Below are 25,457 nucleotides of genomic sequence, written 5' to 3' on the forward strand. Positions count from 1 at the left end.
CTATAAATCTATCCAACTACCCATGGCTGGTGAGGTCACGGACCCTACAGGACAATCTACTACAGTCAATCTTCTAAACTAGTATAATTCCCAACTGAATTCTAAATAGCATCTTCATATACACAGAGAAGTATAGCTCTTCCCCATAGCCAAAGAATCTTTTTTGCAGCAGGTGGAGACCATTACAGAATGCCACAACTGATCAAATCGCAGAGAACAAGCGACAGTAGGAGGCCTAGTGCCAGGTGATGCATCTGTAACACAACCCTTAGACCTAAGGCCCAGGGAATATCACGGTCATTGTTTTAAAGAAACCAGAAGCACAAACACTACTATTTAAAACTAGCACATAGTAACTCCTCAGCAAACAATCCTCATATCAATTGTGCCATCTCAGAGAGAAAAACCTGTCTACTTTCCATGCCCTGCCTTAGGTGGGCCTTGTCTGCCTGAACTGGGCCATGTCCTTTCCCAAACCCCAATGTCAGTCATGAGGACTGACACTTACTTGGTTCTCAAGAGGGTCCAGAGAACAACTGTCAGTGAGTATAAATCTAAGGTGGAAAGAAGACTACAACCACTTGGCCAACAGCAGACCCTCAAGGCAACAGGTTTCAGGGCCATAGTACTTGGGCAATAGCTGACCTTCAAGGTAAACAGGATCAGAGCCTCGAAGAAGTTGCTGGTGCTAATAGTTAGGGATGCCTAAGGGCTGCCACCATTTGGCATGGGCTCCTCCCTGAGAAGATAAGCAGGTGTTCCAGCTGCAGACTTGAGGAGCAAGGAAGTCAGTGGGATGTTGGTGCAGGCCTGGCAGACAACAAGGGGCAAGGTCCTCCCAAAGCCTGGGAGCATGATGGCCTAGTCCACATATCCCAGAGCAAAATGAAGGATTTAAGCTCCAAGAAATGTGCGGAGACTTGAGTATCAAAACACAATAAAAGCTTGATTATAAATACATCTGCAACAGTTACTGGAAAGACTGACTAAAATTCATCAAGTTTAGATATCTAAAGCCCAGCTGAACCTCCCTGTGTGCATGTTACAAGCTGTAAAGAGGTAAAGAGAGTTAAATCCTTGCACAGACTGAATGCAATTTAAGAACCCAGGCACATGGCAAACACAGAGGGCTTTCCAACTTCAAGGCTCAGCAAGAGTCACCTGTATGGTTCATGAGCACACCCTCACACACCAGTGGCTTACCTTTTGTGTTTTCTTTGAATCTTTCTGAGCAGTCTCTCGGAGTGGGACTTTTCCAAACAGTTTCCATCCCAAGTCCCTCTGTCTATCAAGTCTTGCATTTTGTTTTCTAGCAAGCAAATTCCTATAGAAAGAAAAGAAAAGGGCTAGGCCATTTCTGTGTGTTATAGAGACACTGCAACAGCAAAGACAGGCTGACATGAACAAATCAAACTTTGAGAGGGACTATGGGCTCCAAGTACACGTTAACACCTCAGACTTGGCTTGCACAGACACAGAACTACACAGACACAGATCTCAGACAGAAGCTTGCTATTGGTCAACTATTCTGAAATTTAGAATAAGAAATGTGTTCAACAATAAAGTACATCAGCAGAAGCTGGCTAAGATGAACTGAATGCCTGACTCAGCCATTCACTAGCTGTGAGTCTGGACCAGGAGAGTGACCTGAGCCTCAGTTTCCTATAAGTGACAGAGAGACCCCATTTGTGATGACAAGTTCATTTACAAACTGACATTTCAAGGACAGCCAGTCTTTCAGACCAGTTGTTTAATTATCTATACAGCCTCCAAGGATCGAAGAAAATCATTCCTTAGATGGTCACAAGGTCTTCTCTCCCAACAACATGTAAACAAAAGCTCCCCAAACTACAAGTCCTAACTATAAATCAACCTGGTTCTCAGATGCACTGTACAGGTTCAGTCATTAACACAAATGGCCTCCAGGGCTCCCAAAAAGCAGACATGCCTGCCTGCAGCTTTCCAGTAAGTTTAAAAACATACCAAAACAAAATGACAAAAGCTTCAAAAAGAAACAAATGACCAGATATAGTACAGTATACCTATAATCCCTGAATTCTGGATGCTGAAGCAGGAGGATTGATACAAGTTCAAGACCAGCCTAGGCTTTGTAGTGAGTCTGAGGCCAGCTTGGGCTTCATTATAGCAAGACTCTGTCAGAAAAGAGGGAGGAAAAAGGAGGAGGGGGGAGAAGTGGAGAACAGAGGGAGAGAGAGAGAGACTATGAAAATGAACTGGTTTCACTGTTTTCTTCCCATGTTTCTATTGTGGTTATAATGGAATCTACTTCAGAAATGGTTTCACAGTCCAATACAAATTCCTAGTTATATTTGTAAAAACAAGTAAATAGATGAACTTTGGGCACTCTAGAGCTCCAACTCATTCACCATCTAAGAAGGACTTATGTAATTTAAACCAAGTAAAGCCTCAGGCACCCACAGATGCTAAGCACCTGAGTTACTGGAAGGGTTCCGTCTGCTGAAGAGCAGCTGCCCTCTCAGGGGAAGGAAGCTGACACGGGTGGTGAAACAGGACCCAGGGAAGGGAAGGTCGGGCACTGGCAGCGGCAGTAAGGAGGGATGCTGCTGCAGGTCCAGGGAAGGAATGTGAGACCCCACATAGAACCAGGTACGGGATATGTGAAGGGATCTGGGCACGTGGCTCTTGCATTTGTGCTTTGGGAGACTGAGCATTAATAGTGCTATTCACTCTGACAGCAGGCAGAGGATGATGAAGAGGAGCACCTGAAAGCACGCTGTCTGGGACCGCACAGTAGAAGTGAAGACGAAACTAAAGAGCATCCAAATCCACTTGGTTAGTGTCAGTCTAAGATCTCAAGCTTACAAAGAACAAAAACCTGACAGATTTATGGAAAGCACCTTGAATATTTTTTTATAGTTAACACCTTGAAACCCCTCAATCACAATACTACATATAAAATGGCACCGCACACAGGTGCTCCGAACACACAAGAGTGCCTTTCAGAACCAGGTGACCGAAAGTCACATGACCAAAGCCAGTGCCCAGCCAGGCACTGTGAGCTCATAGAACAGGCAGGCAGGCACAAGCCGGAACTCCGTTGCCCCAGTGCAATCCTCCTGCCCAGGGTCCGGCAGCATCTTCCAGACACCTTTTAGAACCCATGCCCATGGTGCCATTCTTGCCTAGTATTCAGTGGCCCCTTCCCAAGGCTATGTGACCCCATGAGTGACCATCAGCCTACAATGCCCAGGGGATAGAGACCTGGGAGCAGCTGTAGTCAAGTTTATCTTTTGAGACTTTAGAATGCCTGTCTCCATCCAGCAACAGACCCTCACACTTGTTCCAGGCTCCTAGCACAGTTTCCACAGCACTCACTACTTTGGGCTGTTCCTACAACTTAGGCTCTGCTCCCTCCCCTCCACTTTCTATCTCCAGCAGGAAGCAGGGAGTCACCTCTGTACTCCCAGAGTCTAACTAGCAAGCAGTAGATATTCAGCATGTTTGCTGGCAGGTGGAGTGACCACCATGTGTGTTTGCAAGGAGGCAAGGGCAGGGGGAATGAAAAAGCATGGTTAACAATGCTGTCGAGTTTAATATGAAGTCCTCCAAAGGGCTCATGTGCCAAAGGCTCAGTCCCCAGCTGGTGGCATTACTGAAAGGTGACTGATTTCATCAATGGGTTAATCCACTGTAGAGTTCACAGCTGAATGGGCTATTCATTAGGAGGCAGGGCCTGATTACAGGTAGGTCAAAGGGGGTGTGCTCTTGAAGGGGATTATCTAATCCTGGACCCTTCCTGCTGTTCTCTCAGCTTTCTGCCTGTCTTACCACAGCCCAGAAGCAATGGAGCCAGCTGACTCAGAAGTGAAGCCTTTGGAACTATGAGGCAAAATAAGCCCCCTCCTCCAAGATGTTTTCCTCGGGTGTTTTGTCACAGAGGCTGAAATATGACTAATACACACGTACACACAGCTGCTACACACGCTGAAGATAAGGAGACAACAATGCTGCTTACGCCACAAGGTCAACAAAGGTGATCCCAGAGCAGAGGTAGATCCTAGGAAAGAAAGGGTAACGTGAGGCTGAGGGGACGTCTCAGTCAGTAAAGTGCTTGCCATACAAGCATGAGGACCAGAGTCAAATCCCCAGAACCTAAATGAAATGCCAGGCACGGTGCACACGCAGGAATCAGAGGCAGGGAGATCTCCGGGGCTCCCGGGCTAGCCAGCTACCCTAATAAGTGAGTCCCAGCTTCCAGTGAGAGATCCTGTCTAAAAAAAAAAAAAAAAAAAATTCCTGAGGTTGACCTGTGGCCTCCACATGCATATGTGCATACACACACACACACACACACACACACACACACACACACACACACACACACACACACACAAAGGGGCAGTGGAAGGTGGGGACTGGAGATACCAGGGGAGAAAGAACATCCACTATGCCCTCAGGGAGGGCAGAAAGGTGAGGGATAGTCTACAGGGGGCTAGTGTCCACAACAAAGAGGTACTTTAGAGAAAACTGTTCTCATAAACGCTGGACTCCTTTGTTCTGTATCCCCAGAAAATTGTGGCTCCTCGGTGGGAAGATACATCTGTGTTTCAAAGAGGTAAAGTAACCTTCCTGAAATATTAGGGACAGATAGCTGCTGACCCCCAAGCAGTCTCTGACCCAAGAGACCCAGAATATTGAGCAGATGGAAGGTCTGCAGCAGTGCCTTGAGCTAGCTATCCACACACAGTGCAGTGCCCAGAGCCCTACTTCCAATCCATATACTCCTTGACCACACCGCCCACACAGCTCCCTGACCACCTCAGACTCCAGATCACAAGTCCTGTGTGTTAGTGTACACACACTAATGTGGTGCCCTCTGCCCTGGGGCAAGCCTGTCTTAGTTCCTCCCCACTCACTTCTTCCCAGATGCTCACTCAAATCCCCCTTCCACGGAGGAGGCACAGAATCTCTTTCTCAAGGTAGCAGTCTGGGGAAGAAGCTCCTCTGCAGGCTGGGACTGAGCAGCCTCCAGACCTCATTCCTGCCATATTTCTTAAGGCCTCAACTGTATTCAGTGACTGAAGTTCCAGGTGAAGGAAGGCCTCTTTCCAGTAAGTAGCTGCCTTGTCTACGAGCCAGGAAGAAGCCTGTCCTACCTGTGCACAACTCCTTGCCCTTTCTCCAGCTATCCTTCAGGCACCGTACTGCCCTGGACCTGAGGCCCCAAATACATCTACAAGCACCACACCCTAGCGGCAGAAATGGCTCACACTAGTCCTGTCCTCAAGCTGTGCCAATGACTTGAACCTGTTTTTTTTGTGGCATGTGGCCTGGCTCCACCTCCATCCCTATCCCACAGGCTGCTCCCCAGGTCCATCAGTGTTTGGAAATAGGTGACAGGAATGTTAAATGAGGTGGAGGCCAGAGCTCAGCATAGCCACATTCTTGGCCTGCAGGAGAGCTGTTCCCACCCATCAGGTGATTCCATGGTTTTCCAATGAGTGAGCACTGAAGAGCAGGGACTCCTAGTGCCAACAACCCCCCCACACTGCTATGTGTCAGCGCTCAGCACCCCAAAAACACAGAGATTTGCAGAGAATGAGCTAGTCTGTGAGAACAGGGAATTCCCAAAGAAGGTGGTCTAAGAATCAGTAGCCAGAGCGCCTCTACCAGCCCCAGAAGCTACCTGCACCAAGGTGATTCAGAATTCTACTGAAGTCGTCTCAACCTCTCAGAGACACTAAGACCAGGGGGATGGCAGAGGAAGTGTCAGTGGTGAACCCACGGCCAAGTACAAGGGACTAAGTATGATTTTAACAGCTAGAAGTGAGGGCTAAATAACCACGGACAGGCAAAGCTGAACTGTAGATGTTTTATCCGGTGGCAAGTCATGATTTTCATCTCAATAGTTAATTAATGATGTGGGAAAAGATAAAGACACCCAAGACAACGTGATGTTCAAAGCAGTGGTAGTCAGGTTCCGTGAAGCGAGGAAAAAACTCTTAGTACAATGTCAAGTGTGAGCCACACAGGGTGTCACTAGAATTGGGAGCAAGACAGTTGCTGACACATTTACCTGGGGCCTCCTATGGTTCCAGCACACACACAGCCTCTTCCAATTCCTAGCAGGCTTTACTCTTAAGGCTCCCTGGGGTACCCTGTACAGCAGGGAGTAGATACAAGATAGACCCCTGCAAAAAGGCAAGAGAGACCAGGTACCAGGTGTCAAGAAGAACACCAAATCTGAGGCAGAAACTCTCCTTACCTGCAGACAAAAGGTTGGGGGCTGCACTGGACAACAATGGAGCCACTACCCACCGTCCCTACTGAATGCCCGAAAAATGGAAGACAAAGCAATGAAATATGTTGACTGAAACACAATGTTATTTTTTTAAATGTCATAGAGAGTGAAAACCAAAAGTTTGTGATACATTTAAAAATAACTTTAAGAAGGACAAGGGACATTTTCTTAGAGACTGAGAACTATCTATTGTCACAGACAAAAGCCAGGGTCCTAACAGTATCAAGGAAGCCATATGATACAAGTGTCAACCTCTGCTTGTCTAGGCATGGACTCCCTGCTAATAGCCACTACTCTGGGATAAGTTACTAGATGTGATATGCAACTTTCTACCACAAACTCCATTGTACTTTTTGAACTATGAACCATGAAAATGTATAATCTGTTTTAGAGTGAATAAACAAGAAATAGCCACTGCAAAGCCAGATGTTTGTCACTAGAAAATAAAACACTTTTGCATCACCCCCCACAGCATCACTCCCCCACTGCATCACTCCTCACTGTATCACTCCTCACTGTATCACTCCCCCACTGCATCATCCCCCACTGCATCACTCCCCCACAGCATCACTCCCCACTGCATCACTCCCCCACTGCATCACTCCCCCACTGCATCACTCCCCCACTGCATCACTCCCCCACTGCATCATTCCCCACTGCATCACTCCCCCACTGCATCACTCCCCCACTGCATCACTCCTCCACTGCATCACTCCCCCACTGCATCACTCCCTCACAGCATCACTCCACCACAGCATCACTCCCCCACTGTATCACTCCTCCACTGCATCACTCCCCCACTGCATCACTCCCCCACTGCATCACTCCCCCACTGTATCATTCCCCACTGCATCACTCCCCCACTGCATCACTCCCCCACTGCATCACTCCCCCACTGCATCACACCTCCACTGCATCACACCTCCACTGCTTAACTCCCATAGGTAATTGAGCCCCAGGAAGCACTTGAGTTTTCTGCAGACCCAGCAACAAACCCCAGCAAGTATAAACGAGTTCTTGGTGATCAGCAGAAATGGCCTTAGCAAGGGAAAAGTTAAAGGCAAAATGAAATTATTCAGTGACATTCCACTGACACCACAAACCAAAGCCTTTTAAAAGAGGAACTAAATGAGTTTGCTCAGCTGCTGACATAAAAGCTTTGATTCAGGGGTTGGGGATTTAGCTCAGTGGTAGAGCGCTTGCCTAGCAAGCGCAAGGCCCTGGGTTCGGTCCTCAGCTCTGGGGAAAAAAAAAAAAAGACAAAACAACAACAACAACAACAAAAAGCTTTGATTCAAATCACTGCACTCAGGTATAATCCTTTGCTTTGCCTCATGGGCAGCATGAACAGAGTCCGGAGGGGGCATGATAAAGAATGGCATCCATACACCCTATGTGATTAACACACCCCAGGAACTCTTTACTGGGCCTTACATATTGTGCTTCTAGGAGGCTCATCTCCTGCCCCAATCTAGAAACAGCAGTAGCAGGGAGGAACCCAGCCTTCAGACTGAGCCTGGAGGGAGGTGGGAGGGACCAAAGGCAAGGCATTCAGTGGAGCAGATCCAAGCAGGCCAAGGGCATCACAGGGGCAGCCAAAGCTGGACCTGCACCCTAGCTCTAACCTTGGTAGCCATTTCTTCTGAGCCTCTTTTCTAACCTCCACAATTCTGCAAGCTACCTACTAAAGTAGTGGTTCTCAACCTGTGAGTCTCAACCCCTTTGGGGTGGAATAACCCTTTCACAGGGGTTGCCTAAGACCATCAGATGTTTATACTACAATTCTTAACAATAGCAAAATTACAGTTATGAAGTAGCACCGAAAATCATTTTACCATTGGAGGTCACCACAACCTGAAGAACTGTATTAAAGGGTCACAGCATTAGGAAGGTTGAGAACCACTGTACTAAGGTAAGGAAGCATGGTGCTGAGGGCAGAGCCCAGCACTGAGCATGTTCCAGTCAGGCCCAGGCACACTTGCTCAAGGCACAGACCATAAACCAGGTAGGTGAACCTCCATGAAGCCCCAAACAAATTGTCTTATTGAAGTACAGGTGGTGATGTAAGAAGCAACTAGAAGGAATGTCCAACACAGGGGATGAGAGAAAGAAAAAGACAGAGGTCAAGATACCCATTAAGCTATCAATCATTTCTCATTTCTCTTGTTCCCTATCTTTCCTCATGCCCCCTCAAAGTGTTTATTTTGTTGTTGTTGTTGTTGTTGTTGTTGTTGTTGGTGGTGGTGGTGGTGGTGGTGTGTGTGTGTAGGCAGACTACCTGTTAACCTCTATCACCCACCTCCTAGAGCCACTAAAATCAGGATGCTCAAGAGATACACCCTACCCAGATTCAGCTACCAATACAAAGTGGGTAATTCTGTGCTGGGAAGGCAGCTGCCAGGGTGACTGAAGGCCCAGCCAGAACAGGCCCTGTGAATGCCATCTACAGGAGCTATGTGGACAGCAACACATCTCAACCAGATGTGTATCAGACACTATGTTCAGCTACTGGTGGGACATAGCACAGGAAGCAGTATCTTCCCCTCAAGAACCTCACATGTGGGGAAAGCACAGAACTGGCCCACTTTGTTCAGATTCCCATGTTAAGTCTGAGCCCCTACCCCTTGACTTTCCAAGATTAAACCTAAACCACAGGTCCTCCTTCCAGGAATACACCAAGCACTACTCCACCACCAGCCCGGATTCCTCCCTATGGCTAAGGAGATAGTGTCCAAAAACAATAGGAACCAGAACCATGCATAGGAACAGAAGGAGGACCACAGGTTTAGGAGTACAGGAATGCAGGCTGCTGTATCCCAAGGAAACCTGAGTTACATGGCAAGTTTCACCTTCATCTGTCCAAACACTTTCTAACTGAAATAGCTGCTCAGATACATACTGACCTTCTTTGCACGCTGTTCTAGCATGGAGCTCCTGCCCCACAGAAGTTATTGTAAACATCACCTGTGGCTTCTGGTTAAGACCAGTGGTACTATTCCAAGGTACTGGGTAAATTCCCCAGGCCACCTACCTGGCACTCAGGCCTCCCCAAGGCAAGTGCCAGAAAATAAATGGCATCTGCTCCACCAGACATGGCCCACGAGTCTGGTTTTTTTCTCAGTGCATGTGATGAGTGGCTAGCTCCTGTCAGTAGAGTGGTTTGCAGCACAGGAAAACATTCTCCTGTTCTATCCAACTTCTAAGGAAAGGCAGGAAAGGGAGAGAATGGTAAAGCAGATGTTCACTGTCCACCTCTTTTATGCAGCTACCTCATTCCTGTATCACCTGTTTACAGAATCAAGGGGTGAAAAGAAACGGTCTTCCTGGTAAGAAAAGCCCCAATTCTGAACCCAGCCACACACTGGCATTCCCAGTTCAGGTAGCTGAAGCACCTGTCTATATCCAGACAGTTGTACAGTGGGAACAAGCTCCTGTCCCCATGCTGAACTCAGAAGTGAAGCAAAGGAGCTACATGGAGACCAGCTGATTCTGCCAGCTCTGCCCCTGCAGAACAGCGGCCCAGGGCAAACAACCACCATCTCAGAGCCCTGGGCTCCCATGATCTTCATTCTACATGGAGATAAGGCTAACTTCTTCCTTGAACCATTGTGAGAACCATCTGGGATGAAGGACAAGTCATGGAGCTCCCTTGACACTTACTTGCAGCTCCATGCTAGAGATGCAGAAAGGTCATGGGCAGAGATGACCCACCAGTGGCCTGTTTTCTGTCTACAAAGTGTTCTCAACATGAAGTACTGATTGAACATTAAATTATTTTTAAATCTCTCTCTCTCTCTCTCTCTCTCTCTCTCTCTCTCTCTCTCTCTCTCTCTCTCACACACACACACACACACACACACACACACACACACACACACACACACACCTGGGTTTCGGGGCTTTGGTCTATATCACCCAGCACTGTCCCCAACATCTTATCACATGGCTAAAACCAGTGTTTCTGTCATCTGTTTTTCAGGGAGGAGCTGATCCAGGTTTTAGGGACTCTTTGAGCTTTGATAGTTTAGACAGGAGATCCTTTAAGAAAAAAAATAATTATAAACACAAAATTATGGATAAATGAGAGGTTCTGGAGGCTAAGAACCATTAACAATGTCCCACATTCAGTGCCAGCACTCTGGCCTGTGAAGCCTGGAGCATGTCAGCAGCCGAGGAGACTCCAGCAAGCACTTAGAGCCAAAGTCCATGCCCTATTGTTAAACCTCATCTGTGTAGCCTCTGGCTTCATAAGTATCATTACACTTGTCCCCCATTAACTTTTGGGATGTACTGAAATTAAAAGATGACTTCAAAAGCAATATGAATGCTCACTGACAACAAGACACTATGCAGGGCAGCACCTGGCACCTGCCCTCTCAGAAAGCAGTCACAGAGGACACAGGGACAATGTCAACCTGCTGTCTAATATGTTTCTTCACCAGCTATAAAGCTCCCAAGGCTGCACAGTGCCTCTGCTACTCACTGCTTCATCTGTAGTGCCTGAAATAGGTCCTAGATACATACAACATGCTTGTTCAGGCACCGAGGACATAGTTCAGTAGGCAGAGTCCTTGCATACCATACATGAGATCCGAGACTCCATTCCCAGCCCAGCATAAACCAAGTGCTCTGGTACATGCCTGTAATTCCAGCACTCAGAAGGTGGGAACAAAAGGACCAGAAGTTTAAAGTCACACTTGATTACACAGTAAGTCTGGGGACAGCCTAGGCTACATAAGACTGTCTTACAAATAAAAGGTAAAATTCTTGGCCAAGGAATTTTTATAAGGGTTACAGAAGGATTACTACTGTATACTTGCAATAGAGGAAGCCAGGATCTAGAGCCATCCAAGAGACATCAGCTGCACGGAACTAGGATGAGGTGTTGGAGGAGTGGGTGGATGACAGCCCCTGCCCTGGTGGAGCAGGTTCAACCAGCCAGACACCCCTAAGGGATTTCTAAAACCCTGCTGAGGTGTCAAGGAAGTAAAGCTAAAAGCCTCCACCCTCGGAGTTCTGCACGTCTGAGGGGCATGCAGCTTGCTATTGGATTCAGCCATCACTCCTTGTTCTCTCCCTCCTTTGGTTCATGACATCAGAATCCAAAGCTGAACTGCAGCACTCATCTCCAGAAGAGCTGCTGGCCCATTTCCCAGTCACAGCTACCTGCTACAGGTCACTTTCCTGCAGCCTAAAGCTGAACCAGGCACTTCTCATGCGTGCATTTTACATTCTCCTCCCAGCACCCAGCCACTAAATAAACACCAAGAGGCTAAGAAGCACCAAGATCAGGGTTCTCAACCTGTGAGTTGAGATCCCTTGGGGAGGGGAGGTTGAACAACACTTTCACAGGGGTCAAATATCGTATATCCTGCATATCAGATATTTACAATTCATAAAAGTAGCAAAATTATAGTTAAGAAGTAGCAATGAAATAATTTTATGGTTGGGGATTTCTCCAACATGAGGAACTGTAGTAAAGGGTCACAGCATAAGGAAGGTTGAGAACCACTGACCTAGAGAGACACAGAAAGAACAGAGCTGATCCTCTCCAGCCCATCACAGTGTTTTCTACCCTCAAAAATCTGAATGTATGTCCATCTACAGTTGCCTGTAACCTTGCTTTGAGAAAGCAAGGAAACAAAGATAGCCACTTCGACAGCCACAGGGCTGCTACACGTTTTCCTCAGCAATACCACAACTATACAGAAACAAAGTAAAACAGACCCTGATCACGATCGGGGATGGGTGCTGGTGGAGGGACAGGTGGTGGTGTCCAGCACTAGGCAAGCCTGTGCACTAACACTGCCTCGGAGCTCTCCATCCCCAGTATCCTTCCTAAACACAACGGAGCGTGTCTATTTTAAACAGGGCTACCCAAGGAAACTTCCCGACCATATCAAGGGCATCAAGTTACCTCACACCAGATCCTCCACCATAGTGGGAGAGACCCTGCTCTGGCTGTCTCCAGTTACCCAAGCTAGAGAGGCATAACAGCCACTCACCTGTCCATGAACAGGAGCACAGGGGAAACAGCCATGATTCTACTGTGACCACACAGTTCTCAGGGACCAGCTGCAGATGCTCTGAATCTCCTGGTGCCACATACCTGGCAGGCCACAGTGTCACGGCCACACCACTGTGTCCTCCTTCCACCTGTTCTGAAAGGAGAAGGCTTGCAGGAAGGAGCAGATCAGCTGGAAGGGAAGGGGTGGGGCGCCTCACCAGTCACAGGGAGGGTGGAGGCAGAGAAGGTAGGCAAAGTGGGGCAGCAGAGCCTGAGTGCGTAGGTCCCCGGGCCAGGAGGCAGCCCCAGGACAAAGCAAACAAGACAGGACAGGCAGCCTTCTGATAACGAACCCCACTGTTACTTCACACTCAGAAGTAGAATAGCACTGTACAAACTGCCCTGTAAGCAACACCTGTGACTACTTGCTATGTTAGACACTGCTACATGGAGAAGCCATGTAAATGTTAAGTATGTAAGTGGACCATATCATGTGACTCACTGTGCAAACACCCAATTGAAAACCACTAGGGGGAGAATTCTCTCTCATTCACAACTGTAGATACTGTTTTACAAAACCAGACAGAAGCTAGAGAAATGACTCAGTGGTTAAAAGAACTTCCTGCTCTTCTAGTGGGCTTGACTTTAGTTCCTCAACTCCAGCTCCAGGAAATCTGGCATCTTGCACACGCACATGTGCACGCACAATGAAATTAAAATTAAATAGATCTTTAAAAAATAATGAACAGGTAGAGCTAAGGATGAAATTCAATTGCTTGCCTAGCATTTAGGGAGTCCTGGGTTTGATCACTAGCATCCATCAACCAGGCATGATGGCACAAGCCTGTCATCCCAGTATTCAGAAAGTGACAATAGGCCAGCCATGGTGGTGCACACCTTTAATCCCAGCATTCAAGAGGCAGACGCAGGCAGATCTCTCTGAGTTCAAAGCCAACCTAGTCTACAGAGCAAATTCCAGGACAGCCAGGGCTGTTACACAGACAAACAAAAATCAGGTGACAACAGAGGGATCAGAAGTTCAAGGTCATCCTCGGCTACATATAAGTCCAAGAGCCTAGGCTACTGAGACCTTGTCTTAAAAAATAGAACACCCTATGCCGGGCGGTGGTGGCGCACGCCTTTAGTCCCAGCACTTGGGAGGCAGAGGCAGGCGGATCTCTGTGAGTTCGAGGCCAGCCTGGTCTCCAAAGCGAGTTCCAGGAAAGGCGCAAAGCTACACAGAGAAACCCTGTCTCGAAAAAAAAAAAAAAAAAAAAAAAAAAAAAAAAAAAAATACAAAAAATAGAACACCCTAGGTGTGAAGAGAATCATAAACTCAGCACTCCAGAAGCTGAGGCAGGAGAGTCAAGCATTTGAAGTCAGCCTGAACTATACAGAGAGCTCCAGGATACACAGTGAGACACTGGCTCAAAAACAAACAAGAAAGATCTAACAACTTCAAGTTCTAGAAGAGAACAGCTCTAAGCCCACCAGTAGTTAACTACAGCTTGGTTCTCCTGGGGCTGTTATCAACCCACATGCCAACCCTCAGTCCTGTAGAAGCCCCCTCCACAGGCAGTTGTCAGCTCCACCACCACTCGACAGAGAAACCCTATGTCTGGAGCTCCACTAGGAACATTTGCTCAACAGTCAGTGACCTTGTCTGGAACAAGGAGGTGGCGACTCCAAGGAATGCAATGTCACTTGATCCACCGTGGGGAGGAAGGGGAGGGAAGGAAGGCGATAGGAGGACCCTTCTGTTCTCCTGCAGTACAAAGCCCACAGCCTCATGAAGGCGGCCTCATGTCTCCTTCAACTTCCTCAGCCTTCTGTAGTTTTAGTTTATATAATATAGGACAACAAAAAATGTTAACTCCACAATTTAAAAACTCACGAAGAAGTCTTCCAAACATGGACAGAAGGAATACAGACCCATAAAGAACAAGGCTTTCTTAGTCCTTCTTTCCAAGGTTCATTCCAAGAATTTATTAGGTCCCTCAGCAAACACGTTCACTGGCATTATTACTAAGAAAATTGAGTGACAGAACACCTGCCTAGACCACACGAAGTCCAGGGTTCAATCTGTAGTGAAGGGGAACAAAGGGGTGGGAAGTGCTCAAGAACTTTCTGCTGCCCCTGTGAGGACCATCTGATATAAAGTTTGGGGGTGGGGTATCAGTGGAGCATGAACACATGTTTAAAAGTCCCCTACACTGCACTGAAGTACTTTTATTATAGAACTCAGATACAGTAAAGCTGACTTTGGGGGCATACAGGTCAAGTGTTTTGACATATCCATAGATCCAACCACCATAGAAAAAAATCTTTATGACATTTTTATTCTGTGTGTGTAAGGGAGGTATATGTGCCACGGCATGCCTGTGGACCTCAGTAGACAACTTCTCTCATCACCATGGGGTCCCTGGGACTGAACTCGGGTCATCATGCTTAGTGGCAACCACCCACCAGTTGAGCCATCCAACCAGCCCCAGGGAAAATTATAGAAACTATCTGAGAACACAGAAAGAATACACATCATATGAGGTTCTTGATACCAAAGCTAAAAGGAAAACAATACAAAAAAATTAAAAACAAAATATTATCAAATAAAAACTATAATGTGTCATAAACAAATTGGATTGTTCTAAGAATATTAAATCATTAAGAAAATACAATGACATTCCCATTCCACCCACCCCCCAAAAAAGCTAGAGGAGAAAACATAGCCCCCCAATGGATGGAGAATAACCATTCAATAAAATGCAAGATAGGAATGACTTTTTTAAGACCTTAAAACTAGAAATAAAAAGGAATGTCCAGGGGAGGGAGGGGAAGGGGGAGGGAAACTGGGAAGAGGGGAGGGAGGGGAAACTTTGATTGGGATGTAAAAACAAAAATAAATAAATAAGCAAACAAGCAAACAAAGGGGATGTCTGAGAAAAGCTATCTATTAGAGAAAGCCACACATCTGATCAAAGGTATCCTATAGCAATGTGGACCACACTCTCAGAGGTCAGGACCCAGGTGGGGACTCTGCTAGCGCTGGTCAACATAACACCATGTGGGGGAGGTGAGGAAGCAATAAGGCAAGAAAATAAGATGAGAGGTAACAGATGGAAAAGAAACAAGTTCATGCACAGACAGTGGTTACTGTCTACAGAATAATCCAAAGGGTTCACAGATAAACTATTAGAGTAACTGAATAGAACAAGACTACAGGACTCAAACTATATACATAAAAATTAACACTATGAGCCAGGCAGTGGTGGCACACGCCTTAAATCCCAGCACTTAGGAGGCAGAGGCAGGAGGATCTCTGTGAGTTCGAGGCCAGCCTGTTCTACAAAGTGAGTTCCAGGACAGCCAGGACTACACAGTGAAACCCTGTCTCAAAAACAAACAAACAAAAATTAACACTACACACAGTCACAACTACATATTATAAAACTATCAAAAATAGTATCTTGGAATAATTTTTAATTTTTTAAAATTTTTATTTATTTACTATGGGAAGCATATGCCACAGCACGCAAGTGAACAACTGTGGAAGTTAGATGTCTCCTTCTACCATGGGGTCCCGGGGACGGAACTCAGGTTGTCAGGCTTAGTAGCAGGTTTCTTTGTCTCCTGAGACATCTCACTAGCCCATTTAGGAATAAATTTATTGAAAGAAACACAAGACCTTTACATTAAAAAAAAAAAAAAAAGCTTAAAGAAACAACAACAACACACACAAAAAAAAACCTAAACTAATGGAGAAACCAGCACATTCAAGGATAAGAAGACTTCATTGAGCTATAACGTCAATAAAATCCCAAACAAAACCCTGGGGAATTTTTTTAAAAGGAAACCACAAAGCTATAAAATTGCCATGGAAATGCAAAGGACCAAGGCCAGCCCAGGCAACGCCACAGAAGAACAAGCAGGAGAGCACACTTGGCAGTTACCAGGCCTCTCACACAGCTGACTAACTGAAAACTACCGTGGTGTTAGTGAAAGAGAAAGTAAGGGTGGGGGACAGTCAGCTGGTTCCCTCAAAGGTTCAGTGAGAAAAATGGTCTGCATACTGCATGTGCAGGGCTCCTTCAGACAATCCGGGCTCACAGACCCATTGGGAATGGCAAAACAACAAAACCGCTAGAAGACAACTGTTCCTACACAGCTAACAAGAAATCACACCCATAAAAGGAAGATGTAGAATTGGTTACAGCCTAAAATATCTTTGTTCATAAAGCAAACAAAACATAACAAACATTAGGAAGATTAAAACGTTAACTACGAGCTGGGCGTGGTAGTGTGTATCTGTATTCCCAATCACTTGGAAAGAACACTTGAATTTAAGACCAATCTGGGCAACATAATAAGCAGTATGTTAAAAAAAAAAAAAAAAAGTAAGTCACAGTAAAGGACATGGTATTTGTGGCACATGTATTTGACAAGGGATGCTTATCCTGAATATACAAAATGTACCTATAAACCAACTTTATGGGGATATAGCCCAGAGACGGAACACATGCTTAACATTCATAAGGCCTAAGTTCCTCCCAGCTTCACAGGAAAAACAATAATAAACAATAAACAAAAACCACCACAAAAGAAATTCCAAACGTCAAATACAATATAAAAAGATACAGCCTATCATTAAAATAAAAGTACAAATTAAAACCTGTACGGCCCTATCCTGCCACCAGGATGAACAAAGAAAACCAAAGTGGCAATACCTATGTCTAAAGAGGCTACTGACCAAGCTGTCTGTCCACAGAGCCGGCGAAGTGTGAAGTGCCGCATCCATACTGGGAAGAGGCTTGGCATGGACAAAGCAGACTCTGGGATTCTGCCCAGGTGTGTGTGCCTCAACGTACAGGCACAAAAGTATTATGATCAGCATCACCCTTGAGTGCTGAAACTCAGCAAAGTACCACCCACAGAAGCACACACAGTGTGAGCCAAGGAGGCCAAACCCAGGAATGCAAACCACGTTTACTCCATTTAGCTAAACAGTGGTCACCTTCTGCAAGACAGATATTGTCAGGGAAGGGCCCCCAAAGAGGCTTCTGCAGGCTGCTAATCCAGTGGCATTCGTATGAGTGTGCTCACACTCAATGCCTAACCTGTGTGCTTTGCTCTACACTCAACTTCAACAAAGTGAATTCAGCTCTACCACCCTCCTTTGCAGCCTGGCTGGATGTCCCTCTCAACACAGCCCCTGCTGTGTTCTCAAACCACTTAGACATAGAGCTGGAAGCATGGATTCTAGTTTCTTTCTCTTTTTTTCCTTTTTAAAGGAAATATTTTTGTTTGTTTTCAATTACATGTGAAGATCAAAGGACCACTATGAGGGTCCAGGTCGTCAGGCTTGGCAGGAGGCAAGTGCCTAAACCTGCTGAGACACCTTACAGGCCAGGATTCTAGTTTCTGAAAGGCCTACCTCCCACTACAAGGTGAGGGCCTTCCTACTTGGTCTCTGTATCCTAAGGTCTGGCATAAAACCTGCTGGGTAACTCATTAATCTGACCCTGAAATGACGCCTCTGCAAGTCTCCACAAAAGGTCGCAGAGTCCACAAGGCCCATATTTTCCCTACCCACAAGCTCCCAATCTCTTCTAAACACTCCCTAACATGCAAATACAGGAAGGAAAAATTAAGCAGAGCTCCACTCTCTAATATCAACTTAGATTTTTATGAAGAGAGAAAGAAAGCAGAGCAAAGGGGCTAGAGAGATGGATCAGCTATTAAGAACACTTGCTGCTCTCCCAGAGGGCCCAAGTTCAGTTTCCAGCACCCACATAACGCAGCTTATAACCTTCTGTAACTCCACTCCAGGGGCCTCCATGTGCACATATTCACATGCAGGCATACACATCTACACATAATTAAAAATTATCAAACTAAATCTAAAAAAAGAAAGCAGCATGAAAGTGGCTATGTAAATTAATACAAAATGTACCTTACCAAGAAAATGCAATCTATTCCTAATCTCCAACTGAATACTAAGAAGAAAGGGGAAAAGAAACGTCAATAGTGAGCAGTTTGTCCACATGGTAATCATAAGTCATCTTGGAATCGCAGCCATCTTAACAGAGTCAGGAGAGGGCTATGCTCCTTTAGCACTGGAAATCTTAAGGAGAAAAGTCTGACTAAAGGTAGAAAGTGTACTCCTGGGATATGGACTCCAGCAGAATGTGGCTCCAACTGCAGCTGCCCAGCCTGCCTGACTCTGGGCAGAAATGAGCCCTCACAGCCTTCATTCATAGAATAGTGATGTCACCACTAGGTTCCTAGGCCTCTATCAGTCAATGTGCTTACCAACCAGAGAACAACTGATTAATTACAAAAGACCAAGTATCTTATCTAACATAAAGCATATTGATAAGAATTATATTTTCATTCAACAAATGCGTATCAAATCAACTTCTATCCTAAGCACTATGCCAAACACTGGGAGGAATCACTGACGACCACAAGTCTAGGTCCCCTTCTCCAAGCAGCTTACCACTGGGAAGCATACTATTTATACTGTAATGGATGACTTTCCCCAAAGAGGAGGCAATGTGGAAACTCATTGAAAACAATGAGGTGTGCAGCAGAGGGAAACACTCTCCAAGCACAGCCCATACTTCAGAGCTGGGCTTGCTTGCACTACATTCCAGAATTGCCAAGGAGTGCTTTACAAGTTCTGATGCATACATCTCATCCTAAACCAGTTAAGTCTAACCTCCAAGAGTGGGACTTGGATGCTTTTTTCTCAACAAACAGGAATTTTCATAATCATTTTTATTTTAATTTTCAGGGCTGAGGACTGAATCTAGGGCCTCCACATACTAGACACATGATCAGTCACTGAGCTCTATCTCCAGCTGACCATTTTGTTAATGTGTCCCTGACAGTTCTATTGTGCTGAGAACTTTGCTCTTTAACCAATAAAAGCTTCCTACTTCTTGAATCGATGTTTTACCTTGTATGTGTTTAAGATAACTTACTGTTTATGGAAGCTGCTGGAAAGAAAGGATTATCTTTAGACTTTGCTTTAAATCTGTGCCTCATTTGTACTCACTAAACCAAAGTCAAACAGCAAGCCCTGCCCTGCAGTCCAATGTGAGCTGTCTAATGTCTTTAAGATTCTTCTAGCTCACCGATCCAAGATGGACGCAGATTCCTAATCTGATGGGCTTCTAAAACCCGATGTGCCATTCCTCTGTACCCCAGTAAATCTGGGCCACTTTCCCCGTAAGCCGGCAGACCCCTTGTTTTTCCTAATACAACAAACACCAAACCATAGAGTATCTCCTACTACAAGACTAAAATCACTTACACTGGCTCCAGAAACGTGAGTCCATACTCATGTTTGGACTATGTGCTGTTGATGTTCTGAGACTAAGGAAAGGTAGCTGGGAAGAGCTGCAATCAGGAATGACTAAGACCCAGACCCAGTCCTTGAGGAGCTCACAGAAAAAGCAAGGCCACATGACAATACTAGACTATAGCTGGCCTGAAGGAGATCGGGCAGAATGACAGAGTGACAATTCCAGCCTAGAGTGACCTGTATGAGACAGGAAAGAGTACAGTACTCTGTAGGAGTCACTACTGCGTTGGAGAAGCTTCAGAGAAGGGTGTCTTTTGTGCGAGCCCTTAAGAATACTGCAATTGGCCCTGCAGTGGTGACATATGCCTTTAATCTCAGCACTTGGAAGGCAGAGGCAGGTGGATATCTTTGAGTTCAAGACCAGCCTGGGCTACAGAGCGAGTTCCAGGACAAGCCAAGACTACACTGAGAAACCCTGTCTCAAAAAAACAAAACAATGTTGAAAGGAGGAGGAGGAGAAGGGAGGGAGCGAGAACCTCAGGCAGAAGCAGGAAGTGTGAAGCAGAGCACTGGAGCCAGAGTCTATGAGAAAAAGAGAAGGCTCAAGATATACCAAAGAAAAGTCCTCTCCAAACTCATATCATACTAACTGGAGGTCGAAACTATGGCAAATTCCAACAGCCACTAGTCATTGCTAGGAGTATCATTATTCATAAAACAGAGTCCGGGTGTTCACTGCCTAGAAACTTTCTCCAAAGGGGAAAAGGGCTCCTGGCATATATCACTAAGGCCACTGGCTATATAGCACTGTGACCTCTGCAAGGTGTGTGTGGGGGGTGCAGTCTGAGCTGACTAGTGTCAGGGACCATGATCATAAAGTAGCAATTCTGGAAACCCATCCCCCATTTCATCATCTAAAATGTGGACCAAGCAGGCTGGAGTACACATAGCAGAAACAAAGCCTACTTCCTTACTGTTGGGCAGATAAATGATTCATAGGGAGGAAGACCAGAAAGACATTATTAATAAGTATATGAACAACTTTTAATTATGTAAGAGACTGCTTTCTCTAAGCTAAAATGTAGAACACCAAACCATAGAATGAGCCTATGGTTTTAGTTGTTGATACTGTTGTTTTATTTTTACAGTACTGAGCATGGAACCCAGGACCCCACCTTGCTAAGCATGTACTCTACCTCTTCAGGCAGATCCCAGCACTAGTCTACTTCATGTTGTCTTTTAATGTTTAAAACCCATAAAAAGTATGTAAGGAAATAAAGAAAAATTCTAGTAGGTATGAAAGTAGAATGATGCCTAAAGCTTTGCTGCATACTGTTCAACAAAGAGACACTTTAATAGTATACACAGGGGCTAGACATGACTCCGATGGTCAAGAGCAATGTCAGCATGCTCCTGGCCCTGTGCACGGTGCTCTCTGCAGGTTTCTCTCAGCTTCATCCCCTTTATTATGATGTGCTGGTTAAACAGTCACTGTGTTGCTTTTATACATCAAAGGGATAAGTTTAAAAATAAAGTCACAGGCTGTCCTCTAGAGTAGGCTGGCAACAGAATTTCCCACCATAGTGGCAATGTACCCAATCTGAGCCATTCAATACAGCAGCCCCTGACTCCCACATGGCTACTGAGTGCCTGAATGTGGCTAGTAAGGCTGAGGATCTCAATTTTCCATTTTAGGTTATTTTAATTGGCTTTAACTAATGGCTAACATACTGGATAGCACAGGGCCAGACTCTGCAAAGCAGACTCCAGACAACCAAAAAGAGTGAATTTGCTAAGTGAGCACAAACTGCATTAGGGGTCTGGGACCAGGAGCTGGTGGGCTGCTTAGGCAATGACACAGGTCCTGAGCAACTGCAAGATAGACATGTAATAAATGAGGCAAGGCCCACCAGCCTTAGAAACCCTGTCCCTGCAATATCCTTGGAGAGCGCTCTCCTTTACCCAAACTCAAATCTTTACTTGAATGTCACCTGCTCAGCAAGCGCCAAGCCCCAACCACCCTGTCTAGACATAACCTTTTCAGTTTTCTCATCCCCACACTCCCTGACACCTGCTTTCTCTCTTCATAGCACTTCCTGCAGACCCCATGCTGTCTGTGATGGGTTCCAATCAGGACAGATAAGTCTGCTGAGTGTTGCTACAGAGAATACCCAAGGAACTAAACACAGGGCCCAGCAGAACAGCCAAAGCAATAGCACAGGGCAGCTTGTGATGACATGCACTCCCCCAGCACCCTCTATGGGCTAGTCTACTGAGGATATGAGCTATCTGGGATACACAGAAGACCTCCAAAGCTGGAAAGAATGCTGGCTAGGTTAAGCATTTGCATACATGACTCTGGGGTGTGGCCTCTCAAGGGAAGCACAGAAACAGTGTCACTGACTAAGTCCTCCTTTCTTCAGGCTGTCCTAGGGAGAGGAAGCTATACAGGCTCTTACCTAGTGGGGAATGCCAAAGGAACACCAAGTGTAGACAATCAGCTGGAAGTAAGGGTGGGGTCCCTAGAGAAGACTAGGACTAAAGAAGAGGAAGTAGTACCTCACAACCACATGATGATGGTCCAGGTTCCTCCTGAGCATTTCCTGTTACGTTTACTTCTCTTCTTACCATAGTAACCTGGACCTCTCTAGAGGACAGTGCTTAGTTATGCCCACCTAAGAGCAGAGTACCCCGAGCATCCGTGACCCACATACCTCCTGAGCACTACAGTCACCAGTGGGCCCTTGATAAGGGGCATCTGCATGCCCTACATTCAGGGCTATTCAAAGTCCTCCCCTACCCCCAGACTTAGGAACCACGCACCACCCTTCAGCCCAAACCAACCTCTCCCTGAAAGATGGGTGCTATTCATAAATGGAATCTTCTTCTTCTTCTTCTTTTTTTTTTTTTTTTTTTTTTTGGTTTTTCAAGACAGGGTTTCTCTTTTTGTAGTTTTGTGCCTTTCCTGGAACTCACTTTGTAGACCAGGCTGGCCTCGAACTCACAGAGATCCACCTGCCTCTGCCTCTGGAGTGCTGGGATTAAAGGCATGCGCCACCACCGCCCGGCAAATGGAATCTTCTTAAACCATGAGAAGGTCTCTCTTACCAAGGCCTGACCACCAAAGCAGTGCCTACTAGAACAAGGAACTTGAGATAGCACTCTGCCTTCTTCATCCCCCAACATATAAGGGGTGTGTGTGTGTATATATATATATAAAACGAGGGTACCTTGCCTCTTTTCCTCAACCTTCTCTGGCTAGTCTCCAAACATAACTGAAATCACCAGTTGAGTGGAATAGGTCCATGTAGGAAAACACCAACCAACCTCAAAGTTGCCACCATGCTCCTTCTGACCCCCTCTTTTCACTGTCCATCACCCACAAGGGATCCATGCTACCCAGCACAAAATCAAAATTCACCACTGTGACCGCACTTAAGTGCATCCTAAACGCCTATATTTTACTTACTTCACTATATTTAGAAAACTACACCATCACCCCACACCAGCGCCTGTGCATGGGAACACAGCTGGGGTTGAGGCAATACAGAGGCATACTGACTGGTTCCACTTACTCAGCAGGATCCAGCAACGTTTCCCTCTCTGCCCAAACATCCATTTCTCAGGATAACCCTAACACCACCCCTCTCCTCAAACCCAATACTCCACCCTTGTGGCTATGGCCTGAACATATGTGTCCTCCACCCCCAAATTCAGATGCTGAAATTCTAATCCCTAAGTTGACAGCACTGAGTGACAGACTTGGGAAGTATTTCAGGCAAGAGCCATCATGACTGAAATTGGTGTCCACTTAAAAAAGGCTCCAAAGAGTTGACTTGCCCCTTTGGCACATGAGGGTATAGCAAAAACGGCTACTGGGGCTGGAGATATGGCTCAGTGGTTAAGAGTGCTTGCTATTTTTCCAGAGGACCCAAGTTTGGTTCCCAGAATCCACATCGGGGAGTACACACAGTTCCAAGGGATACAACATCTTTCTCTGGCATCCATGTCCCCAACTTCCACATAATAAAAATAAATATTAAAATATTTTTTAAAGATGGCAGTCTGGGACGGTTAATCTTGACTGCTAACTTGATGGGATTTAGGATCACCATAGAAATACACTCCTAGTATATCTCTAAGGGGATTTCTGGAAAGGCCTAATGGAAGAAGGAAGACCCACTCTGAGAATGAGTAGCACCATGCCATTGGCTCACCTGTCTCTCTTCCTGACTTCAGATGCAATGTGACCAGCTGCCTCCTGCCCCTGTCACCATGCCTTCCCTGCCATGATGGACTACTGGACCTATAAGCTGTGAGGCAAAATAAAACCCTTCCTTCCTTAAGTTGTTCACAGCAACAAGAAAAGTAACAAATACACCGTCCATCAAAACAAGCTTGGTGTGTCAATGGATACCAAATCTGCTGGACCTCTATCTTGAACTTCCCAGCCTCCAGAATTGGTGTTTCCAGACCATTTGGTATTTTGTTATAGAAACTTATCCCAGAACATTGTCAACTAGGGACCCTGCTTCCTACTTGACCAAGAAAACCAGAGTAATACAACAAGAAGTGATAATAGCAAACACTGGTGAGGAGACAAAGCAACAGGAATTCTCATTCATTGCTGGTGGGAATAGAAAACAGTGAAGCCACTTTGGAAAACAGGCAGTTTCTTCAACACTAAACAAGCTTATCATATAGTATAGCAATTGCACTCCTTGGCAAGTACCCAAAAAATCTGAAAACTTACACCCACATGGATCTTTACAACAGCAACTGTTCATGTATGCCTAAACTTAGAAGGAACTAAGATGCCCTTCAGCGAGCAAATAGATAAACTATGCCAAATCCATACAGAGAAATATCACTCAGGTTTAAAATATGAGCTATGCCTTCTAAAGCCACAGAAGAACATATAAACTCAGAGACTGAGGCAGCATGTACATGGGTCTGTACCTGATGGAGTCAAGAGCTAAAAGGAGAAGTGGACACATGCCCCCATTCCTAACCCAGAAGATATCTCCAATTGACAACCACTTGCAAATGAAAATTTAGTTTTCTCTAAGGGACTCTCAACTGGGGAAACAAACTCCTGTTAAGGGCAGGCTGCATGCCCAGCACTAGATGGCCACAGAAAACAAACTCAACACCATCATTGTAGGTTCCTTGTCTCATAATATCAAGTCAGGGTTGTTTTTATCTTATTTCTTATTTTTACTTTTTATTTATATAAATTTTCTCTCTCTTTTTACCCTACAGGTCCTTTGCATATATATTATACCTTCCAGTTTAGTATTTTCATGGGATTCCTGTGTGTAAAGAAGCAGTCTCTGCATCTTTATCTGTTTCATGTGCCTTTCCTTAGGCTCTTTTCCTTCTGTTTGTTCTGTCCTATTCCAATCTATTAGTTTTTGTTTTATCTTATTATTGTCTTTCTTCCTATCCTCACTCCACAGCAGAGAGATCTGACATAGTGGCCTCTGCAGCAGCCTGCCCATCTTGAAATCATCTCCCTTCTCTTGGAGCTCAACATGCTGATTATGTGAGAAGGCTCTTTTTATTCTCACAGACCCATGATTAAGTCCCTCAGCTTACTTCACAGACAAGCACACAAAAGCTAAACCCGAGTGTCTGCCTTACTCAAGACCACAGGACACCATCACACAGCTAGGTCAAGAAACTATTGCCCAGCCCTCCTTCCCTGGTATCTCAGCAACACACAAGCATGTGCACACACCAGCAGCAGCTCAAATACACAGCAAGTGTTCTGGTATACCTAGAATGCTCAAAGACATAGGGCACTAGCAAACAGATTGTGTAGAAAAAAAAAGTTGTAATTATAAATCAAATACAACCTCTCA

At 45.6% G+C, this 25,457-nt stretch overlaps 1 protein-coding gene across 1 annotated transcript in view; it reads right to left on the reverse strand.

Annotated features, from left to right (window-relative positions):
• Tbc1d14 (TBC1 domain family member 14) overlaps positions 1–25,457 on the reverse strand; it is a 93,953-nt gene that overhangs the window by 46,522 nt on the left and 21,974 nt on the right. The window contains exon 4 of the mRNA XM_059275766.1: positions 1,204–1,324. Coding sequence (XP_059131749.1) covers positions 1,204–1,324 — 121 coding nt within the window. The remainder of the gene's footprint in view (positions 1–1,203; positions 1,325–25,457) is intronic.

Source organism: Peromyscus eremicus, chromosome 10, assembly GCF_949786415.1.
Source record: "Peromyscus eremicus chromosome 10, PerEre_H2_v1, whole genome shotgun sequence".
Taxonomy (NCBI): Eukaryota; Metazoa; Chordata; class Mammalia; order Rodentia; family Cricetidae; genus Peromyscus; species Peromyscus eremicus.